The sequence below is a fragment of the Dendropsophus ebraccatus genome, chromosome 11 (assembly GCF_027789765.1).
Source record: "Dendropsophus ebraccatus isolate aDenEbr1 chromosome 11, aDenEbr1.pat, whole genome shotgun sequence".
Lineage (NCBI taxonomy): Eukaryota > Metazoa > Chordata > Amphibia > Anura > Hylidae > Dendropsophus > Dendropsophus ebraccatus.
The window spans coordinates 80988235-81007238 of NC_091464.1; the positions used below are offsets into that span (position 1 = coordinate 80988235).

Genomic DNA, 19004 nt, shown 5'->3' on the forward strand with positions numbered 1-19004 from the left:
GTGAACATAGCCTTTCTGTGTTTTCAATCCACTCCTGGTTTTGGTTGCTATACAGCCTCACAAATACAGCCTCAAATATACATAGTGTGAACCCAGCCTAAACAGTAACTTCCTGACCTCTCAGTGCTTCACACTGGTGTCTTCATCATCTGGACTGGCTACCCAGAACACTGGAACCACTCCTAGAGGCAGCAACCCTGCAGCAAAGTCCAGATACTGTACTTGTAGGGTGCGTTCACACCTACAGGATCCGCAGCGGATTTTCATGCTGCGAGTTTGCAGCGAAATGCTGTGGATCTTGTACTGTGAAGCTCAATGTGTCCCATACATCTGCCTGCATGGGACCCGGCCCCCTTAAACCCCCGCACGCCACCCTGGCCCTCCCGCACGCCCGATCGCCGTCCCGTCCCCGAGCATGCATCACCTGCTCGGGCCGTACCTGTGTGATGCTCCCAGCTCCCCTCGCTGCCTATCAGCATCAGTGCTGCTGTGCAGGGAAGCCGGGTGCATCACACAGCCACGGGCCGAGCAGGTGGTATATGCTCGGGGCTGTGATCGGACGTGCGCGAAGGGGGGGGGGGGGGGGGGGGCTAGGGGGGGGGGGCAATCGGGCGTGCAGGCAATGCGGGGGTTTAAAGGGGTCGGGGCTGTAAGTGGACGGCGGCGGCGGCGCAGGGGTTAAAGGGGCCGGGTCCCATGCAGGAAGCGTGTAGGGGACCCATTGAGCTTCACAGTACAGGATCTGCAGCTGAATTCGCTGCAGACTCGCAGCATGAAAATCTGCTGCGGATCCTGTAGGTGTGAACGCACCCGTAAAGGGTTTTCTTATAATGTATGAAATAAGTAAACTAGGAGCAGAGTGCTCTGACAGCTATATGTGAATATGTTAGCACATTCCTATCATATATGCAGGACCCAGCTTGGTATGTCCCCACTGACCTTTTACTGATATACTGTCAGCATTCCTTAACTCTGGCTCTCCAGCTACAATACCCACTATTCCCAGAAAGCTGAAGACTGTATATCATATACATTATTCACATGTAGCATGCATATATATCTGTGTGCTCTCTAGCCTGTCAATCCGCAGTAAGGCAGATGAGAGTGCACAGTGCAAAGAGAGGTCTGCAATTCTGTCTCACAACATCAGCTTCTAGAGACGGAATGGCATTAGCAATGGACTATGAATAAGATTAAGTGGGACCCCTAGTGGCTAGTGTGATGTGTGAATAGAGTATTTTGTGCGCCCACGGCCGGCCGGGCAGCGGCGGCTCCATGCCCTTGCCCAGCTTCTGTTGTGAAAACTGTGTACACGTATCTGTGTACTGTACAACCATGTAAACCCAGCTGTAAAGCTCATTCCTGGTAACTACATCCCAGTATTCAGCTCCTGGGTCACTGGGTACATATCGGCAATCTTTGTGCAGACACAGGCAGGTGGTGCTGGGAAGTTTACTGGCTCAGAGCTGTACTGGTGATCACTTCCCTATTTGTGGATTGTGCAATTCACTACAATGGCAGCTGTGGTGACCCGGTGTATGTACTCAGCAACCTGTGGTAACAGTAAGCAACAGTTTTTTCCTAACTGTGTATATGCGTGTGTGTGTGTGGGGGGGGGGGGGTAGTGTATGTGTATAAGTGGGGTAGTGTGTGTGTGTGGCTTCAGACAATATGGAAGTCCATTCTTCTTCCGCTCACTCTTCCTCAACACCAATCTTTCCTGAAAGCAGTGAATTGTCAATTGTCATCCCGCTGTGAGTATGTCAAACTAAAGCGCCATTAACCCCCCCCTGCGGCCTGGGGAGATACCGTACCAGGTCCCTGCTCCTGCTTGCTTCAGAGCCCGGCCGCAACGCACTGATTGGCTGACCGCTGGGATGACAATCCCTCTGCCAGTATGTCAGCCCATTGAAGTGAAGTGAATGGGCAAGTATCCGCAGCAAATTTCGCTGCGAATACGCAATGAGAAATCCTCTGCATATATGTTGTCAGTGTTTGTACCCTTAAAGGGGTACTGCGGCGCTAAGAAATTATTGACAAAATAACACACATTACAAAGTTATATAACTTTGTAATGTATGTGAATGGGCCCCTTCCCCGCGTTCCCCCGAACCCCGCCCGAGGACCCGGAAGTGTAGTGCATGATACATACCTGATACGTGTCGACCCCTGTCCGTCGTCTTCTGACAGTGATGCAATCTTCGGGAGGCCGGCCGATCCGCCATCCCTTATGCCGGCCCCCCTCTGCCGCGCCATTACTATGCTCAGCCGCGATTGGCTGAGCACAGTTATGCTCAGCCAATTGCGGCTGAGCAGCTGATGACGCGGCACACGTGATCAGCTTCTCAGCCGCAATTGGTTGAGCACAGTTATGCTCAGCCAATCGCGGCTGAGCATAGTTATGACGCGGCAGAGGGGGGCCGGCATGAGGGACGGCAGGAGCGGGTCGGCCGGCCTCCCGAAGATTACATCACTGTCAGAGGACGGTGGACAGGGGTCGATACGTATCAGGTATGTATAATGCACTACATTTCCGGGTCCTCGGGCGGGGTTCGGGGAACATGGGGAAGGGGGCCATTCACATACATTACAAAGTTGTATAACTTTGTAATGTGTGTTATTTTGTAAATAATTTCTTAGCGCCGCACTACCCCTTTAAGTGTACTGCTCTGTTAATCCCATTTACATTATTTCCTATAGGAAAACACTGCTTGGTTCTTAAACTGCCTTCTAGAACCAATTAGGTTTGAGAACCGAGGTACCACTGTATTTTATTTACATGGCAGAAAATCTGACTTTGGGGGGGGGGGGGTTGTGTTGATATACACGAAGGCTAACATATGGATGCTGTTTGTACATATGGCTTTCTATTGGTGCCCATGTAGGCAACTGTATGAGCTTCTGTATGTATGGAGTGCGCTTGCAAGAATAATCCTTCCTGTGAAGAGCAGAGACATCAGCAAACAGGAGCCTGGCACAGTCACTTGTCACCCTGTAAGTATGAGTGATTGTCCCAGGCCTCTCCCCCTCATGTGACATCCTGGCAGTGATGCCAGACACATAGTACAATACACCAATGTTTTTCTTCTTTCTAAATAAATCTAAATAAAATAAATCTTTCTAAAAAATAAATGCACTTTTTTGCTTTTGACACCGGGACATTGCTATAATTCAGCTTCCTGTTTCAGCGTCTGCCGTGCAACCCTGGCTGCAAAGGAAGATGAATCTGGCTACAAGGGGGAGGTATATGGCTACAAAGGAAGATGAATCTGGCTACAATGGGGGAGGTATATGGCTGCAAAGGAAGATGAATCTGGCTACAAGGGGGAGGTATATGGCTGCAAAGGAAGATGAATCTGGCTACACAGGGGGAGGTATATGGCTGCAAAGGAAGATGAATCTGGCTACACAGGGGGAGGTATATGGCTGCAAAGGAAGATGAATCTGGCTACAAGGGGGAGGTATATGGATCCAAAGGGACTTGTATTTGGCTAAAGAGGGAAGGTATCTGGCTGCAATGGGACATATCTGGCTACTTGGGGAAATATATGGCTGCACAAGGACATGTGTGACTCCAGGGGACATGTCTGGCTGCAGGCGGCATACCTGGCTTGGGGCACCACCGGCTGTAGGAGGCATATCTGGCTAGGGGCAAATCCGGATGCAGGGGGCACACCTGGCTAGGGGCACATCCAGCTACAAGGAAATTACCTTGCTAGGGGCATATCTGGTTGCAGGAAGCATACCTAGCAAAAAGCCAGCTATAGGCAGCATGTCTGACTCCAGGAGACATATCTGGCTGTAAGGGGGCATACCTGGCTAGGGGAACATCTGATTGCAGGGGGCATATTCTGCGGTAAGAGGCATATCTGGCTGAAAGGGGCACACCTAGCAGAAAGAGGCATATGTGGCTGTATGGGAGATATTTGGCTCCAGGGGGGCATACCTGGTTAGGGAAATATCAGGCTCTATGGAACATACAGTATCTGGCTGCAATGGCCATATGTGACTATAGGGGCATATCTAGCTAGAGGTAGTATATCTGGCTGTAGTGGGCATACCTGGCAATAAGGGCCATATCTGTCTGCAGTGGGCATACTTGGTTGCATGTCCAGGCTGAAGAGGGCATATCTGGCTGCAAAGGGCATACCTGGCTACATAGGGCCTTTCTTTCTAAGGGTGCCTTCACACCTACCGGATCCACAGCGGATCTCACTTCTGCGAATTTGAAGCGAGATCCACTGCGGATCCGGTACCATTCACCCTAATGATAGCACATACCCGCAGCGGGATTGACATCCCGCTGTGAGTATGAGCTTTAACCCGCTAATGCCCGCAGCCCCGCCGCATCCCCGCCTCCTGCAGCTCCACCGCTGCCCCTATCAGCCCCGACGCCTGCATCCCCAATCGCCGCCCGCACGCATCCTCGATCAACGCCCGCATCCCCCATCATCTCTGCAGCCCGTCCGCATTCCCGATCATCCCCGCAGCCGGCACGCATCCCCGATCGCCGCCCGCAGCCCCCCCGCATCATCCCCGCAGCCGAGAGCATATATTACCTGCTCCTCGGCGCAGCTGCTGGGATGATGCGGGCGGGCTGCGGGGATGATCTGGGATGCGTGATGGCTGCAGGGATGATGGGGGATGCGGGCGGCGATCGGGAATGCGTGATGGCTGCAGGGATGATGGGGATGGGGGCGGCGATCGGGAATGCGTGATGGCTGCAGAGATGATGGGGGATGCGGGCGGCGATCGGGGATGCAGGCGCCGGGCTGATGGGGGCAGCGGTGGAGCTGCAGGAGGCGGGGATGCGGCGGGGATGCGGACATCAGGGGGTTAAAGCTCATACTCACAACGGGATGTCAATCTCGTTGCGGGTATGTGCTATCATTAGGGTGAATGGTACCGGATCCGCAGTGAATCTCACTTCGAATTCGCAGAAGTGAGATCAGCTGTGGATCCGGTAGGTGTGAAGGCACTCTAAAGGGGGCATATTTGGCTACAGAACGTATTGCATCTAGATACAGAGTGGGCATTATTACTGGCCACAGGGGTTGTTATTATTGCCAAGGGGCATTAATAATGGTTACAGGGGGCATTATTACTAGGGAAAGGAAAGTTATTATTGGGGGAGGGGGCATTATTACTGACTACAGGTGGCATTATTATTTGCATTACTTTAAGGGGTTGGCCACTTTATAGTAAAATAGGTCAGTACAAAGTATTATTAAGTGTGCTGAATGTATATACTGACAGCAGCTCCCTGTTTACCTCATAGAGCTAAAATCAGACTCCCTTCACCAGGCTGGGCTGCCCTGCTCTGTTTTGTTTCAGTCCATAAAATGGCTGACATGGAGGAGCATGTGACCAGGCCCTGTCCACTGTGTTCTCCATAGACATATACAGGCTCAGTGGTGGACACTGGGAGGGGCGGGGTCTGGTCACATGCTCCTCCATGTCAGCCATCTTATGGACCAAAACACCACAGAGCAGGGCAGCCCAGCCTGGAGGAGGGGAGTCAGATGTTAGCCTTATGAGGTACACAGGGAGCTGCTGTCAGTATATACAGTGAGTACACAGGGAGCTGCTGTCAGTATATACAGTGAGTACACAGGGAGCTGCTGTCAGTATATACAGCGAGTACACAGGGAGCTCCTGTCAGTATATACGGTGAGTACAGGGAGCTGCTGTCAGTATATACAGTGAGTACACAGGGAGCTGCTGTCAGTATATACAGCGAGTACACAGGGAGCTGCTGTCAGTATATACAGCGAGTACACAGGGAGCTGCTGTCAGTATATACAGTGAGTACACAGGGAGCTGCTGTCAGTATATACAGTGAGTACATAGGGAGCTGCTGTCAGTATATACAGTGAGTACACAGGGAGCTGCTGTCAGTATATACAGTGAGTACATAGGGAGCTGCTGTCAGTATATACAGTGAGTACACAGGGAGCTGCTGTCAGTATATACAGTGAGTACACAGGGAGCTGCTGTCAGTATATACAGTGAGTACACAGGGAGCTGCTGTCAGTATATACAGTGAGTACACAGGGAGCTGCTGTCAGTATATACAGTGAGTACACAGGGAGCTGCTATCAGTATATACAGTGAGTACACTTACTAATACTGTACACTGAGCAATTCTACTATGGCCAACCTCTTTAAGCATTATTACTGGGTCCTACAGAAATGTTACATTGTTATGGGAGGGGGGATCTAATCTGGGAATGAAATGCACTCAGAGATGTTATACAGAGCCTATGGCAGCAGTGTTATCATGGCCTTATTAAGGCAGCGTTTCCAACTGATCACATCCTTGGGGTAAACATTTTTTTTCGTGTAATAGGGCCCATCTGAGCAATTATGTGTTTGTAATTGGGAGAGGCAGGGGTAACGGGAGAGGCAGGGGTAACGTGCGGCCACATCTATGTCTAATAATTGGGAAAAAGGGCTGAAGGATTGAAGAACACCCCCTTTACTCGCACTAACCCCAGCACTAAACTCTTTGCAAGACTTCAACCAAAATATGAAGAAAAACAAGGTGTCAAAATCCTTGTCACATTTCTACAAGCTTACTTTAGGAGTTTTCAGCGGACCATTGCCAAAAGGGTTGGCCATAAACATTAGATAGCATAGAGTAGGTGTTTGGCTGACAGCTATACCTCCCAGTTACCTCCTATATATCCAGCCAGGGATGTATGTGTCCTCAATGGAGAGGAGAATAAAGTGCTGCCAGGGCTGTCTGATGTCAGATAATCTCCTTTAAGAACAAAAGGATCAGGCTTAGGGGCCTATTCCACGGGAGCGATAATCGGCCAAATCGTCCCGATTCGGCCAATTATCGCTCGGTGGAATAGAGAAAACGATCAGCCGATGATTGTGTCATCGGCTGATCATTTATTTAGGGCCAGACCTAAAATCATCGGTCCCCCATAGCGCATCGCTACGGTGGAATAGCGGTGTGCAGCGTGCAACCGGCGATTTGAGAAGCACCATACATTACCTAGAAGGGCTTCTCCTCCGCTTCGACTTCCTCCCCGGCTCTGGAGCGGCCCGACTGAGCTGTCACACCGCTCAGCCAATCACAGGCCAGGACCACCGCGGCCAGTGATTGGCAGAGCGGTCTGACAGCTCCGACAGGCCGCACCGGAGTTAATGCTGCGCCGCGGGACCCGGGGAGGAAGATGGAGCAGAGGAGAAGCCCTGCTAGGCAATGTATGGTGCAAGGGCTGCAAGGACATCAGTAACGATGCTCGCTCAACGATGATCAGGCCGTGGAATAGGCCCAGAAAATGAGCGCCGATCGTTTACATCGTTGATCGGGCCCTGCTCCTGATCCTCCTTTCACCCAATATCTGCTTTAAAGGTAATGTTAGATCAGAAAATGACTTCTTATATAAATAATGTTTTTATGTTGAACATATTTTTTAAAAATATTTGGTGATATTTTTTCTAATTTTCTATTTTTCTATCTACATTATATAATAATCCTGATATCTTGCAGTTTTCATTCTCACCACAGGGGCTAAAACTGAGCAAAGACTTCCTGTTATGTCTGTGGTGATAAGAGGAGGCTGCTGTAAAGTGATGTGACACCAGTAGATAGAGGAGACAATAGCAGCTCCCTGTGGAATGACCTCTTCACAGGTCACAGAGCGCTCAGTAATGTTTCACATTCATCTCAAGGGGACAGAGTCTGTCTATTGTCGTCTATCTCCATGAGGCTGTAAAGCATGTTACTAAATGCTGTTAAGAACAGCTCAGGCAATATGGCAGCCACCATATCAATGTGCAAATAGTCAAATAACAAAAATTACAGTCAGAAAAAAAACCAATTAGAATAAAAGAACAAGTTTTAGTATCTGACTCTATTCAGTAAAAAGAAATTTAGGTGACACATTCCCTTTAAAGGGACATAATAAAGGACATAAAGCAAACAGGCAGCATAAAGGGAACCTGCCCTCACTTTCATGCTGCTTGAACCATGAGTCATCGGAGCTGAACCCTGCGGCTTCTCGCTGACTGATCTGCCTTGTCTGATAGATCTCTTCCTATATCCAGAGAAAGAACTATCAAACACGGCTGGTGGGGAATGAAGAAGCTGCCCGAGACCGCCTTAATGATTTGTTGTTCAAACAGCGTGAAAGTGATGACAGGTTCCCTTTAATACATAGGGAAGTATTTGCTTTAGTTTTTTTACTTTGTCTTTTTGAGGTTTAATGCACCTTTAACTTAAAAAGTAGTTACATTGCACGGCTATAGTCATAACCCACTAACCACAGGGGCCAATGTTATGATAATATAAAAAGTATTTTCCTATTCCAGCTTGATGAGAGCGGAGAACGGCCATATCATTATATATAGAACAATGGCCGAAGATAAAAAGCAGGAGACGTGTCTGGTATTGTAGACAGAGTGGTGCTAAAACGCTGGTAGGAAAAGATAAAAGGAGCTTCTGGAATCAGACAACATTATCTATCAAGGCTGCACTGAAATAGATCTGTTGCTTAGATACAATTGCATATTAAATTTATTTTTATTCGGGTTGGATAATAGGTCACTAAAAGCTCATCACTAATAACACACATGACTAGTAAAGAGGAGATATACAGACACATAACACACCACTAGTTATATAGAAGAGGTATACAGACACAACACATCACTAGTTATATAGAAGAGGTATACAGACACATAACACATCACTAGTTATATAGAAGAGGTATACAGACACAACACATCACTAGTTATATAGAAGAGGTATACAGACACATAACACAACACTAGTTATATAGAAGAGGTATACAGACAAATAACACATCACTAGTAATATAGAAGAGGTATACAGACACATAACACACATGACTAGTAAAGAGGAGATATACAGACACATAACACAACACTAGTTATATAGAAGAGGTATACAGACAAATAACACATCACTAGTAATATAGAAGAGGTATACGGACACATAACACACATTACTAGTAATATAGAAGAGGTATACGGACACATAACACACATCACTAGTTATATAGAAGAGGTATACAGACACATAACACACATCACTAGTAATACAGAAGAGGTATACAGACACATAACACATCACTAGTAATATAGAAGAGGTATACAGACACATCACTAGTTATATAGAAGAGGTATACAGACACATAACACACATTACTAGTAATATAGAAGAGGTATATAGACACAACACACATTACTAGTAATATAGAAGAGGTATACAGACACATAACACACATGACTAGTAAAGAGGAGATATACAGACACATAAGACAACACTAGTTATATAGAAGAGGTATACAGACACATAACACATCACTAGTTATATAGAAGAGGTATACAGACACAACACAACACTAGTTATATAGAAGAGGTATATAGACACAACACACATTACTAGTAATATAGAAGAGGTATACAGACACATCACTAGTTATATAGAAGAGGTATACAGACACATAACACACATCACTAGTAATATAGAAGAGGTATACAGACACATAACACACATTACTAGTAAAGAGGAGATATACAGACACATAACACAACACTAGATATATAGAAGAGGTATACAGACACATAACACATCACTAGTTATATAGAAGAGGTATACAGACACAACACAACACTAGTTATATAGAAGAGGTATACAGACACATAACACACATTACTAGTAATATAGAAGAGGTATACAGACACAACACAACACTAGTTATATAGAAGAGGTATACAGACACATAACACATCACTAGTAATATAGAAGAGGTATACAGACACAACACAACACTAGTTATATAGAAGAGGTATACAGACACATAACACACATTACTAGTAATATAGAAGAGGTATACAGACACAACACAACACTAGTTATATAGAAGAGGTATACAGACACATAACACACATTACTAGTAATATAGAAGAGGTATACAGACATCACTAGTTATATAGAAGAGGTATACAGACACATAACACACATTACTAGTAATATAGAAGAGGTATACAGACACATAACACACATCACTAGTAATATAGAAGAGGTATACAGACACATAACACACATCACTAGTAATATAGAAGAGGTATACAGACACATAACACAACACTAGTAATATAGAAGAGGTATACAGATACATAACACATCACTAGTAATATAGAAGAGGTATACAGATACATAACACATCACTAGTAATATAGAAGAGGTATACAGACACATAACACACATCACTAGTAATATAGAAGAGGTATACAGACACATAACACAACACTAGTAATATAGAAGAGGTATACAGATACATAACACATCACTAGTAATATAGAAGAGGTATACAGATACATAACACATCACTAGTAATATAGAAGAGGTATACAGATACATAACACATCACTAGTAATATAGAAGAGGTATACAGACACATAACACAACACTAGTAATATAGAAGAGGTATACAGACACATAACACAACACTAGTAATATAGAAGAGGTATACAGATACATAACACATCACTAGTAATATAGAAGAGGTATACAGACACATAACACATCACTAGTAATATAGAAGAGGTATACAGACACATAACACATCACTAGTAATATAGAAGAGGTATACAGATACATAACACATCACTAGTTATATAGAAGAGGTATACAGACACATAACACATCACTAGTAATATAGAAGAGGTATACAGACACATAACACACATCACTAGTAATATAGAAGAGGTATACAGACACATAACACATCACTAGTAATATAGAAGAGGTATACAGACACATAACACAACACTAGTAATATAGAAGAGGTATACAGACACATAACACACATTACTAGTTATATAGAAGAGGTATACAGACATATAACACACATTACTAGTAATATAGAAGAGGTATATAGACACAACACACATTACTAGTAATATAGAAGAGGTATACAGACACATCACTAGTTATATAGAAGAGGTATACGGACAAATAACACATCACTTCCTCTTTAAATGCTGAATAAAACACAGTATACAGTGAAAAGCACACAGTGATGTGTAATAAAAGCCATCACACCACCACCACATACTGTACATCTACAAACCTTGTATATACTCTTGTGTAAATCTCTTCCGTGTTTCCTGAATTAACTTCTCTTTCTCCTATAAAAGACAAATGCATAATAAAGGTCACAAAAATCACAGCTGTTCTGGAAAAAATAAGAAGAAAAGGTCATTTTATGCAATATAATGCTGTTTGCTATAGCTAGTAAGATATCTAATACTGCACACACATAAACCCCCCAAACTTCTAACCCCTGTATTACAGCACGTCTCTTGCCAATATCTTTTCTGGGCAGATTCCCACGTAACGAGTTTCGCAGCAGATTTTACACTGCGCATATTGCAGCAAATCCGCAGCAACACTTGTCATCATAAGAGTCTATAGCCCCGCATTCTCACAGCGGATTTTAAGAATGCAGTGGCAACTTTCCTTAAAGGGGTACTCTGGCGAAAATCTTTTTCTTTCAAATCAACTGGTTTCAAAAAGTTATATAGATTTGTAATTTACTTCTATTTGAAAATCTCCAGACTTACAGTTCTTATCAGCTGCTGTATACCCTGCAGAAAGTGGTGTATTCTTTCCAGTCTTACACAGTGCTCTCTGCTGCCACCTCTGTCCATGTCAGGAACTGTCCAGAGCAGTAGCAAATACCCATACAAAACCTCTCCTGCTCTGGACAGTTCCTGACATGGACAGAGGTGGCAGCAGAGACCACTGTGTCAGACTGGAACAAATACACCACTTCCTGCAGGACATACAGTAGCTGATAAGTACTGGAAGACTGAAGATTTTTAATAGAATTACAATTCCATATAACTTTCTGAACCCAACTGATTTGAAAGAAAAAGAATACTACTTTTTTGCCGCAATGGTAAAAAAAGGCACCATGCTTATTTGCTTCCGCCGTGCTCCTGTCTTCTTCTCCAGGTCCCAACTCGTTGACAGCTCAATCAGCCAATCGGTGCGCTGTCCTACCAGAGTCAGTGATTGGCTAAGGGGACTGTCAGTGAGCCGGCCCAAAGAAGCAGACGGAGGAACAGGAGCGGGTAAGCATGGTGTCTTTACTATTTTTGCCGGCCCGGCATACATTCTCACAGCAGATTTTATTGCAGGGCTATAGACTCTAATGGGGAGGAGTATCTCTGCAGATTTGCTGTGTTATGGACAATGTCAAATCTGCTGCGAACTTGTACGTGTAAATCTACCCTGAGAGAGATTTCTATAGCTTGATGATAACTTCTTCTAAGAGTGTACATAATGGATCCCTATGCCCTTCCTTTACTTACAGTGGCCAAGACCAGCCCTTAAAGGGGTTATACAGGATTAGAAAAACATGGCTGCTTTCTTCAGAAAACAGCACCATGCCTGACTAATGTCAGGTGGCCATACACCTTGGATTATTGTTTGATGAACCTGACCATTTTGTCAGGAGCTAATAAAGTTCCAATGTATATTAGATGCTTGGCCAACGTTTCTTAGATGTGGGGGTAAAACAGTATTTAAAGGGAATCTGTCACTAGGCATATGACAAATGAGGGCAGCATAAACTAGTGATATAAATGCTGCACAGATCAGTGTATTACTTACATCATTCTGTTCTGCTAATATGCAGGAGAATAGGATTTTTGTCACACTCCTCCCCCCACCCCCCAGCTGCTGATTGACAGGTGACTGCCTGGTGGGTGGAGTTTTCTGCTTCTCATGAATATCCAGGACTACTGAGCTTGTGCACATAATGGAGAGGACTACTTATTATCCATGTTATTCAGGAGGAGATCTCTGGATCAGCTGCACAGAACAAGGTAAGTGATACATCATTCTGTTCAGCTTCTCTGTCTCTAGTTTATGCCACCTTTATAGAGCATCATAAACATACTGCCAGAGTCTCTTTAAAGGAGAACTCCGGGCTGGGGTGATTTTTGGCAGAGTGCTGGGGAGGATGAAAGAAGAAACATGCTCTCACCTCCCCCGGTGCAGCACTGGTACCGTTATACCACAGCTCGGGTCCCCTGGTCCTTCTGTGTCAGAGTGGGGACCAGGGACGTAATGTGTGCCATCCTTTCAGCCGCTGTAGTGGGGTCCCGCTTCAGCTGCTGACTTTATGACAAGTCGCATCCCAGGTCTCCTTTCCAACCAAGGAGCAGCCAGAACCAGGGGGCCAGATGCAGTATACCGGCATCAGCGCTGGAGTGGGGGAGGTGAGAGCATGTTACTTCTTTCATCCTCCCCCTCCCCAACACTCTGCCAAAAATCACCCCAGCCCAGAGTTCTCCTTTAGGACAGTGAACAACATTATGCCAAATGTGAGAGAGACCCTTGGGCTGTTTAGGCTAAACTTTCACCTCCATTTACCGCTTTTATCTGTTGGTTGCTGACGTATGTAAAAACACACAAAAAGCACAAAGAAACAACAAAGTCAGCATGTGTGATTCTCTGCCAGCTGTGCCAAGGCTTAAGACTGGTCCCTAGAAATTTCTTTTCCTGAAAAGGATCTTATTTTTCAGATGTGAACAATACTCACGTTCACGTTGTTCTTAAAGGGATTTTTTTTTTCTTGCTTCCATAATATTATAAGTAAAATGAATCAGACAGTAACCAAGTCCCTCTCATGACAGTCTCGTAAAGCCAAGCTATACGCAACAGGTAAATGCAAAACAATTCCACATACACTTTAATGCCTAGGGAGGCAACCGGCTGTCAGCAAAACTGGGAAAAGGCTTAAAGGGAACAAGTCACCATGAAAATGTACTCAAATCTACAGGCAGCACGTTATAGAGCGGCTGATATATAGATATGTGGGGAAAGTTCCAGAATATTTATTTATCCAGGTAAATCTCTGCTCAACCTATCCTTACAAGTCCAGTGGGTGGTGCTACTCAGTGACTAACAACCTGTCAGGAACTGTCAAGAGCATAGAAAACCTCTCCTGCTCTGGACAGTTCCTGACATGGACAGAGGTGGCAGCAGAAAGCACTGTGTCAGACTGGGGTGAATACACCACTTCCTGCAGGACATACAGCAGCTGATAAGTACTGGAAGGCTTTAGATTTTTAAACAGAAGTAAACTACAAATCTATATAACTTTCTAAAAACCACTTGATTTGAAAGAAAAATATTTTTGCCGGAGTACCCCTTTAATAAAGGAACCTCAACTGCAGTTTTCCAGTATGTGAGACCTAGTGGCTGATTTTATTACACTGTATTTCATATAGACAACAGACAAGAAGATAAATGAAGTAAATTGCAAAGATGTAGTATATCACCTCCCTGCTGATTTAATAACAGTGCCCTTTATAGACCAAACACTAGCTGGGGCCAACACAGGGCCGTTTTAATACATTGGTGGGCCCAGTGCACAGCCCTCAAGAGTGGGCCCCCCCTTACCTTTCTGCACATTGTATAATGTACTGAATTTGCCCCCACACTGTATCAAGAGCCCCAATATATACAGTAGTTACCTTATAACACTATTTCCACCATTCAGTGATTACATATTACATAAAAACTGCACTAAACAAAACAGAAAGATATCACCAATGATACCATTACATAATACCGCCACACCATGACCCCTATCAGTACAAGCCTATAACAGAGTGAAGTTACATCCAGTGACTCACCGGAGGCGTCTTCTCCGATCAGAGTCTGTCACCTTTTCTTTTTCTCTCCATCCAGCGTGGGCCACCTTGAAGTCTTCTCCTGGCTGTGAATCTTCTCTCCAGAATCTGCCAGACAAATATTTTAGGCTCCAACACATACAGTAGTTAGGTCCCTTGTACCCCTATACAGTAGTTACACCCCTCTGTACTCCTACATAGTTACACCCCTCTGTGCCTCCATAGTTTTAAGGTGTCCCTGTAGTATATAGACCCTCATGTGCTCCTCCAGTTATATACAGCCCTCCTGTGCGCTCCCCCATTAGTATAGCCCCCCTGTGCACTCTCCCCAGTAGTATATAGCCCCCTGTGCTCACCCACAATAGTATATAGCCCCCCTGTGCTCTCCCCCAATAGTATATAGCCCCCCTATGCTCTCCCACAATAGTATATAGCCCCCCTGTGCTCTCCCACAATAGTATATAGCCCCCCTGTGCTCTCCCACAATAGTATATAGCCCCCTGTGCTCTCCCCCAATAGTATATAGCCCCCCTGTGCTCTCCCACAATAGTATATAGCCCCCCTGTGCTCTCCCCCAATAGTATATAGCCCCCCTGTGCTCCCCCTCAATAGTATATAGCCCCCCTGTGCTCTCCATAATATATAGCCCCCTGTGCTCTCCCCCATAGTATATAGACCCCTGTGCTCCCCAATAGTATATAGCTCCCCTGTGCTCCCCAATAGTATATAGCCCCTGTGCTCCCCAATAGTATATAGCTAACCTGTGCTCCCCAATAGTATATAACCCCCTGTGCTCCCCCATAGTATATAGCCCCCTGTGCTCCCCCATAGTATATAGCCCCCTGTGCTCCTTAGTAGTATATAGCCCCCTGTGCTCCCCATAGTATATAGCTCCCCTGTGCTCCCCCATAGTATATAGCTCCCCTGTGCTCCCCCATAGTATATAGCCCCCTGTGCTCCCCCAAAGTATATAGCTCCCCTGTGCTCCCCCATAGTATATAGCTCCCCTGTGCTCCCCCATAGTATATAGCCCCCTGTGCTTCCCAGTAGTATATAGCCCCCTGTGCTCCCCCATAGTATATAGCTCCCCTGTGCTCCCCCATAGTATATAGCCCCCTGTGCTCCCCAATAGTATATAGCCCCCGTTCTCCCCCATAGTATATAGCCCCCCTGTGCTCCCCAATAGTATATAGCCCCCGTTCTCCCCCATAGTATATAGCCCCCTGTTCTCCCCCATAGTATATAGCCCCTGTGCTCCCCATAGTATATAGCTCCCCTGTGCTCCCCCATAGTATATAGCTCCCCTGTGCTCCCCCATAGTATATAGCTCCCCTGTGCTCCCCAATAGTATATAGCCCCCGTTCTCCCCCATAGTATATAGCCCCCTGTGCTCCCCAATAGTATATAGCCCCCTTCCCCCCCCCCCCCCGTAGTATATAGCTCCCCCTCCCATATAACATTGAAAAAAACAAACACTGTTACTCACCTGGGTCCACGCGTTCCTCTTCTCTTCCCTCCTGTGGCCGCACTTCCTCCGGTCACAAGAGGCTGCACTCCCCTTACCCTCGCGCCGACGCTCCAGTGACGTCGGGCGCTAGAGGGAGAGTGCGGCCTCTTGTGACCGCAGGAAGTGCGGCCACAAGAGTGAGTGACTGACAGGGAGGGAGCCAATGGCTCTCTCTCTGTCAGTGTCGCTGCTACTGCAGCGCTGAAGCGCCGCAGCAGCAGCGGACGGGGGCAGCGGCGGACGGGGGGGCCCTGCAGGGGGCGCCATGGAGGGGTAAGTAGATTACCCATCCATGGCGCTCCCCCCTGACAGGCTGGTGGCCGGAGCCCTGTGCGACCGCACGGGTCGCACATAGCAACGGCCGGCCTGCTCGGGGGGGCCCCTTTAACCAGGGGGCCCGGTGCACGTGCACCATGTGCCCTCTGGTTAAAGCGGCCCTGGGCCAACAACTACCTCTGCTGACTCCTCCACACAAGCTCAGTAGCAGCTGATGTGTCCTAACAACAGACTGGGCAGCCTGAATTCTATTCATTTTCTCCCCAGAACCCCCCCCCCCCCTCCCCCATATAGATTTCATAGTCACCAGTTCTATCAAAAATGTCTGCCATTAAAGGGATAGTACAGCAAAATAAAATGTATTTCAAATCAACTGGTGCCAGAGATTTATAATTTACTGCTATTAAAAAATCTCAAGCCTTCTAGTATTTATCAGCTGCTGTATGTCCTGCAGGAAGTGATGTATCCTCTCCAGTGCTCTCTGCTGCCACCTCTGTCCAGAACAGCTGTAAATCCCCATAGAGAACCTCTACTGCTCTCCAGACTGGAAAGAAAACACCACTTCCTGCAAGACATACAGCAGTTGATAAGTACTGGAACACTTGGCACCAGTTGATTTGAAAGATTTTTTTTTCTGAACTACCCCTTTCATATAATTTGTATGACCAGATTTATCCCTATGGTAACAGTATTTTTTTTTATACCATTTGGTCAGTGCTTTGTGCTATTTTGTGTATTTTTCATAGATTTTTTTTTTTTTTAGAAGTTTTATTATCCAATTTGAGGAATGAAAATGGTCCAAAAAGGTATAAAAAATTACCCTTTTATAGCTAAAAAAAATATATACTATCGGGGAGATTTATCAAACATGGTGTAAAGTGAAACTGGCTCAGTTGCCCCTAGCAACCAATCAGATTCCTCCTTTCATTTTCCAAAGAGTCTGTGAGGAATGAAAGGTGGAATCTGATTGGTTGCTAGGGGCAACTGAGCCAGTTCCCCCATAGTGTAAAGTAAAACTGGCTCAGTTGCCCCTAGCAACCAATCAGATTCCACCTTTCATTCCTCACAGACTCTTTGGAAAATGAAAGGTGGAATCTGATTGGTTGCTAGGGGCAACTGAGCCAGTTTCACTTTACATCATGTTTGATAAATCTCCCCCTGTGTGTGTGAACATAACCAATGTGGATATAGGACGCCTCAGGATAATTCAGGCTGAGCGTACACTTATCCTCTGGAACCTCAGCATCAGCAATGTTGGTTTAGTCTGGGGTGAACGGCCGTCCCGGGTACGGTATTTTCATTGTGTGGTAAATCTACCGTATAGCCTCTAATAACATGAAGGAATCGGCAGAAACAGGCAAAGAATGTGGATAATGCTTAATTCCTATGGTAACTAGATTAACTGCAATACTGCAGGCACAATGGTGTAATGTGATGGAATATACAATACCTGAAGGACATTTACATTTAGATTCAATGGAAGTGATCCGTGACAAGTTATAAACCAATTTGTTTCCTCTCCAGGTTTTATTTAAATAATGTAACGTTACGGGTTCTCTATACAAAGAGAAGGATCTTATAAGGAGCGGAGAAGAGCGCTGATTATTCTCACTGTTACCGGGAATGTCCTGCAGGAAGTGGTGTATTCTTTTCAGTAAGTGCTCTCTGCTGCCACCTCTGTCCATGTCAGGAACTGTCCAGAGCAGCAGCAAATCCCCATAGAAAACCTCTCCTGCTCTGAATAATCCCTGACATGGACAGAGGTGGCAGCAGCGAGCACTGTGTCACACTGAAAAGACAGCAACATTTCTTGCAGAACACACAGCAGCTGATAAGTATGGGAATACTTTAGATCTTTAAATAGAAGTAAATTACAAATCTAAATAACTTTCTAAAACCAGCTAATTTGAAAGAAAAAGATTTTCACATGACAACCCCTTTAAAAAGAAAAAGGACAAAAAGCAAAAAAAAAGTCTGTTTTAGTAGTAACATGTATGTCATGAGATCACAATTCTAAAGCATCTATTTCTAGAACTCTTTGTTGCACCTTCTCTAAATACTATCCACAGCTGTATTCTCAGTATATGAAAATACAAACAAACAAAAAATATACTCCAACCCCCCCCCCCCCCCCCCCCCCCCCCCCCCGCCACTGCCGAGACAATGGTCTTCTCCTGCTTGCTTCCAATGATGTGTCTTGTATCCGGCTCAGCCCAGTGACTGGCTGAGGGAACATGAAGCATCATTGAAAGAAAGGGACCAGAAGACAGTGGCAGGGAAACAGGGAAACGGAGTATACAGCTTTTTTATTTTGTATTCTCAGGGAGGCATGCATCAAAAACCACCTTAAAGCGGTACTCCGGGCTGGGGAGCTTTTTTGCTTATCTCCGGGGAGGAGGTGGACGAAGGCAAAGACGTCCACTTACCTCCCCGTTTCCAGCGCTGGGTCCCGGATCGCGCTGCTCCGCTCTGCAGTGCCTGGCTGGTCCCTGCAGGGGCTTTAGACGTAACGTTTCAAGTCCGCTCA

General features: G+C 45.7%; 1 protein-coding gene across 2 annotated transcripts in view; it reads right to left on the reverse strand.

Annotated features, from left to right (window-relative positions):
• The window catches only part of MOSPD2 (motile sperm domain containing 2), a 98682-nt gene that overhangs the window by 68657 nt on the left and 11021 nt on the right, over window positions 1–19004 (reverse strand). The window contains exons 1-2 of one of the 2 annotated variants that reach the window (XM_069946135.1): window positions 17928–17972; window positions 11118–11175 (exon numbers count right to left, since the gene is read on the reverse strand). Coding sequence is in view for 1 of the 2 variants with exons in the window: in XM_069946134.1 (XP_069802235.1) it covers window positions 11118–11175 (58 nt within the window). In the remaining variant the exon portion in view is untranslated. Of the gene's footprint in view, window positions 1–11117; window positions 11176–17927; window positions 17973–19004 lie in introns of those variants that run through there. The other variant, XM_069946134.1, reaches the window with a different exon arrangement.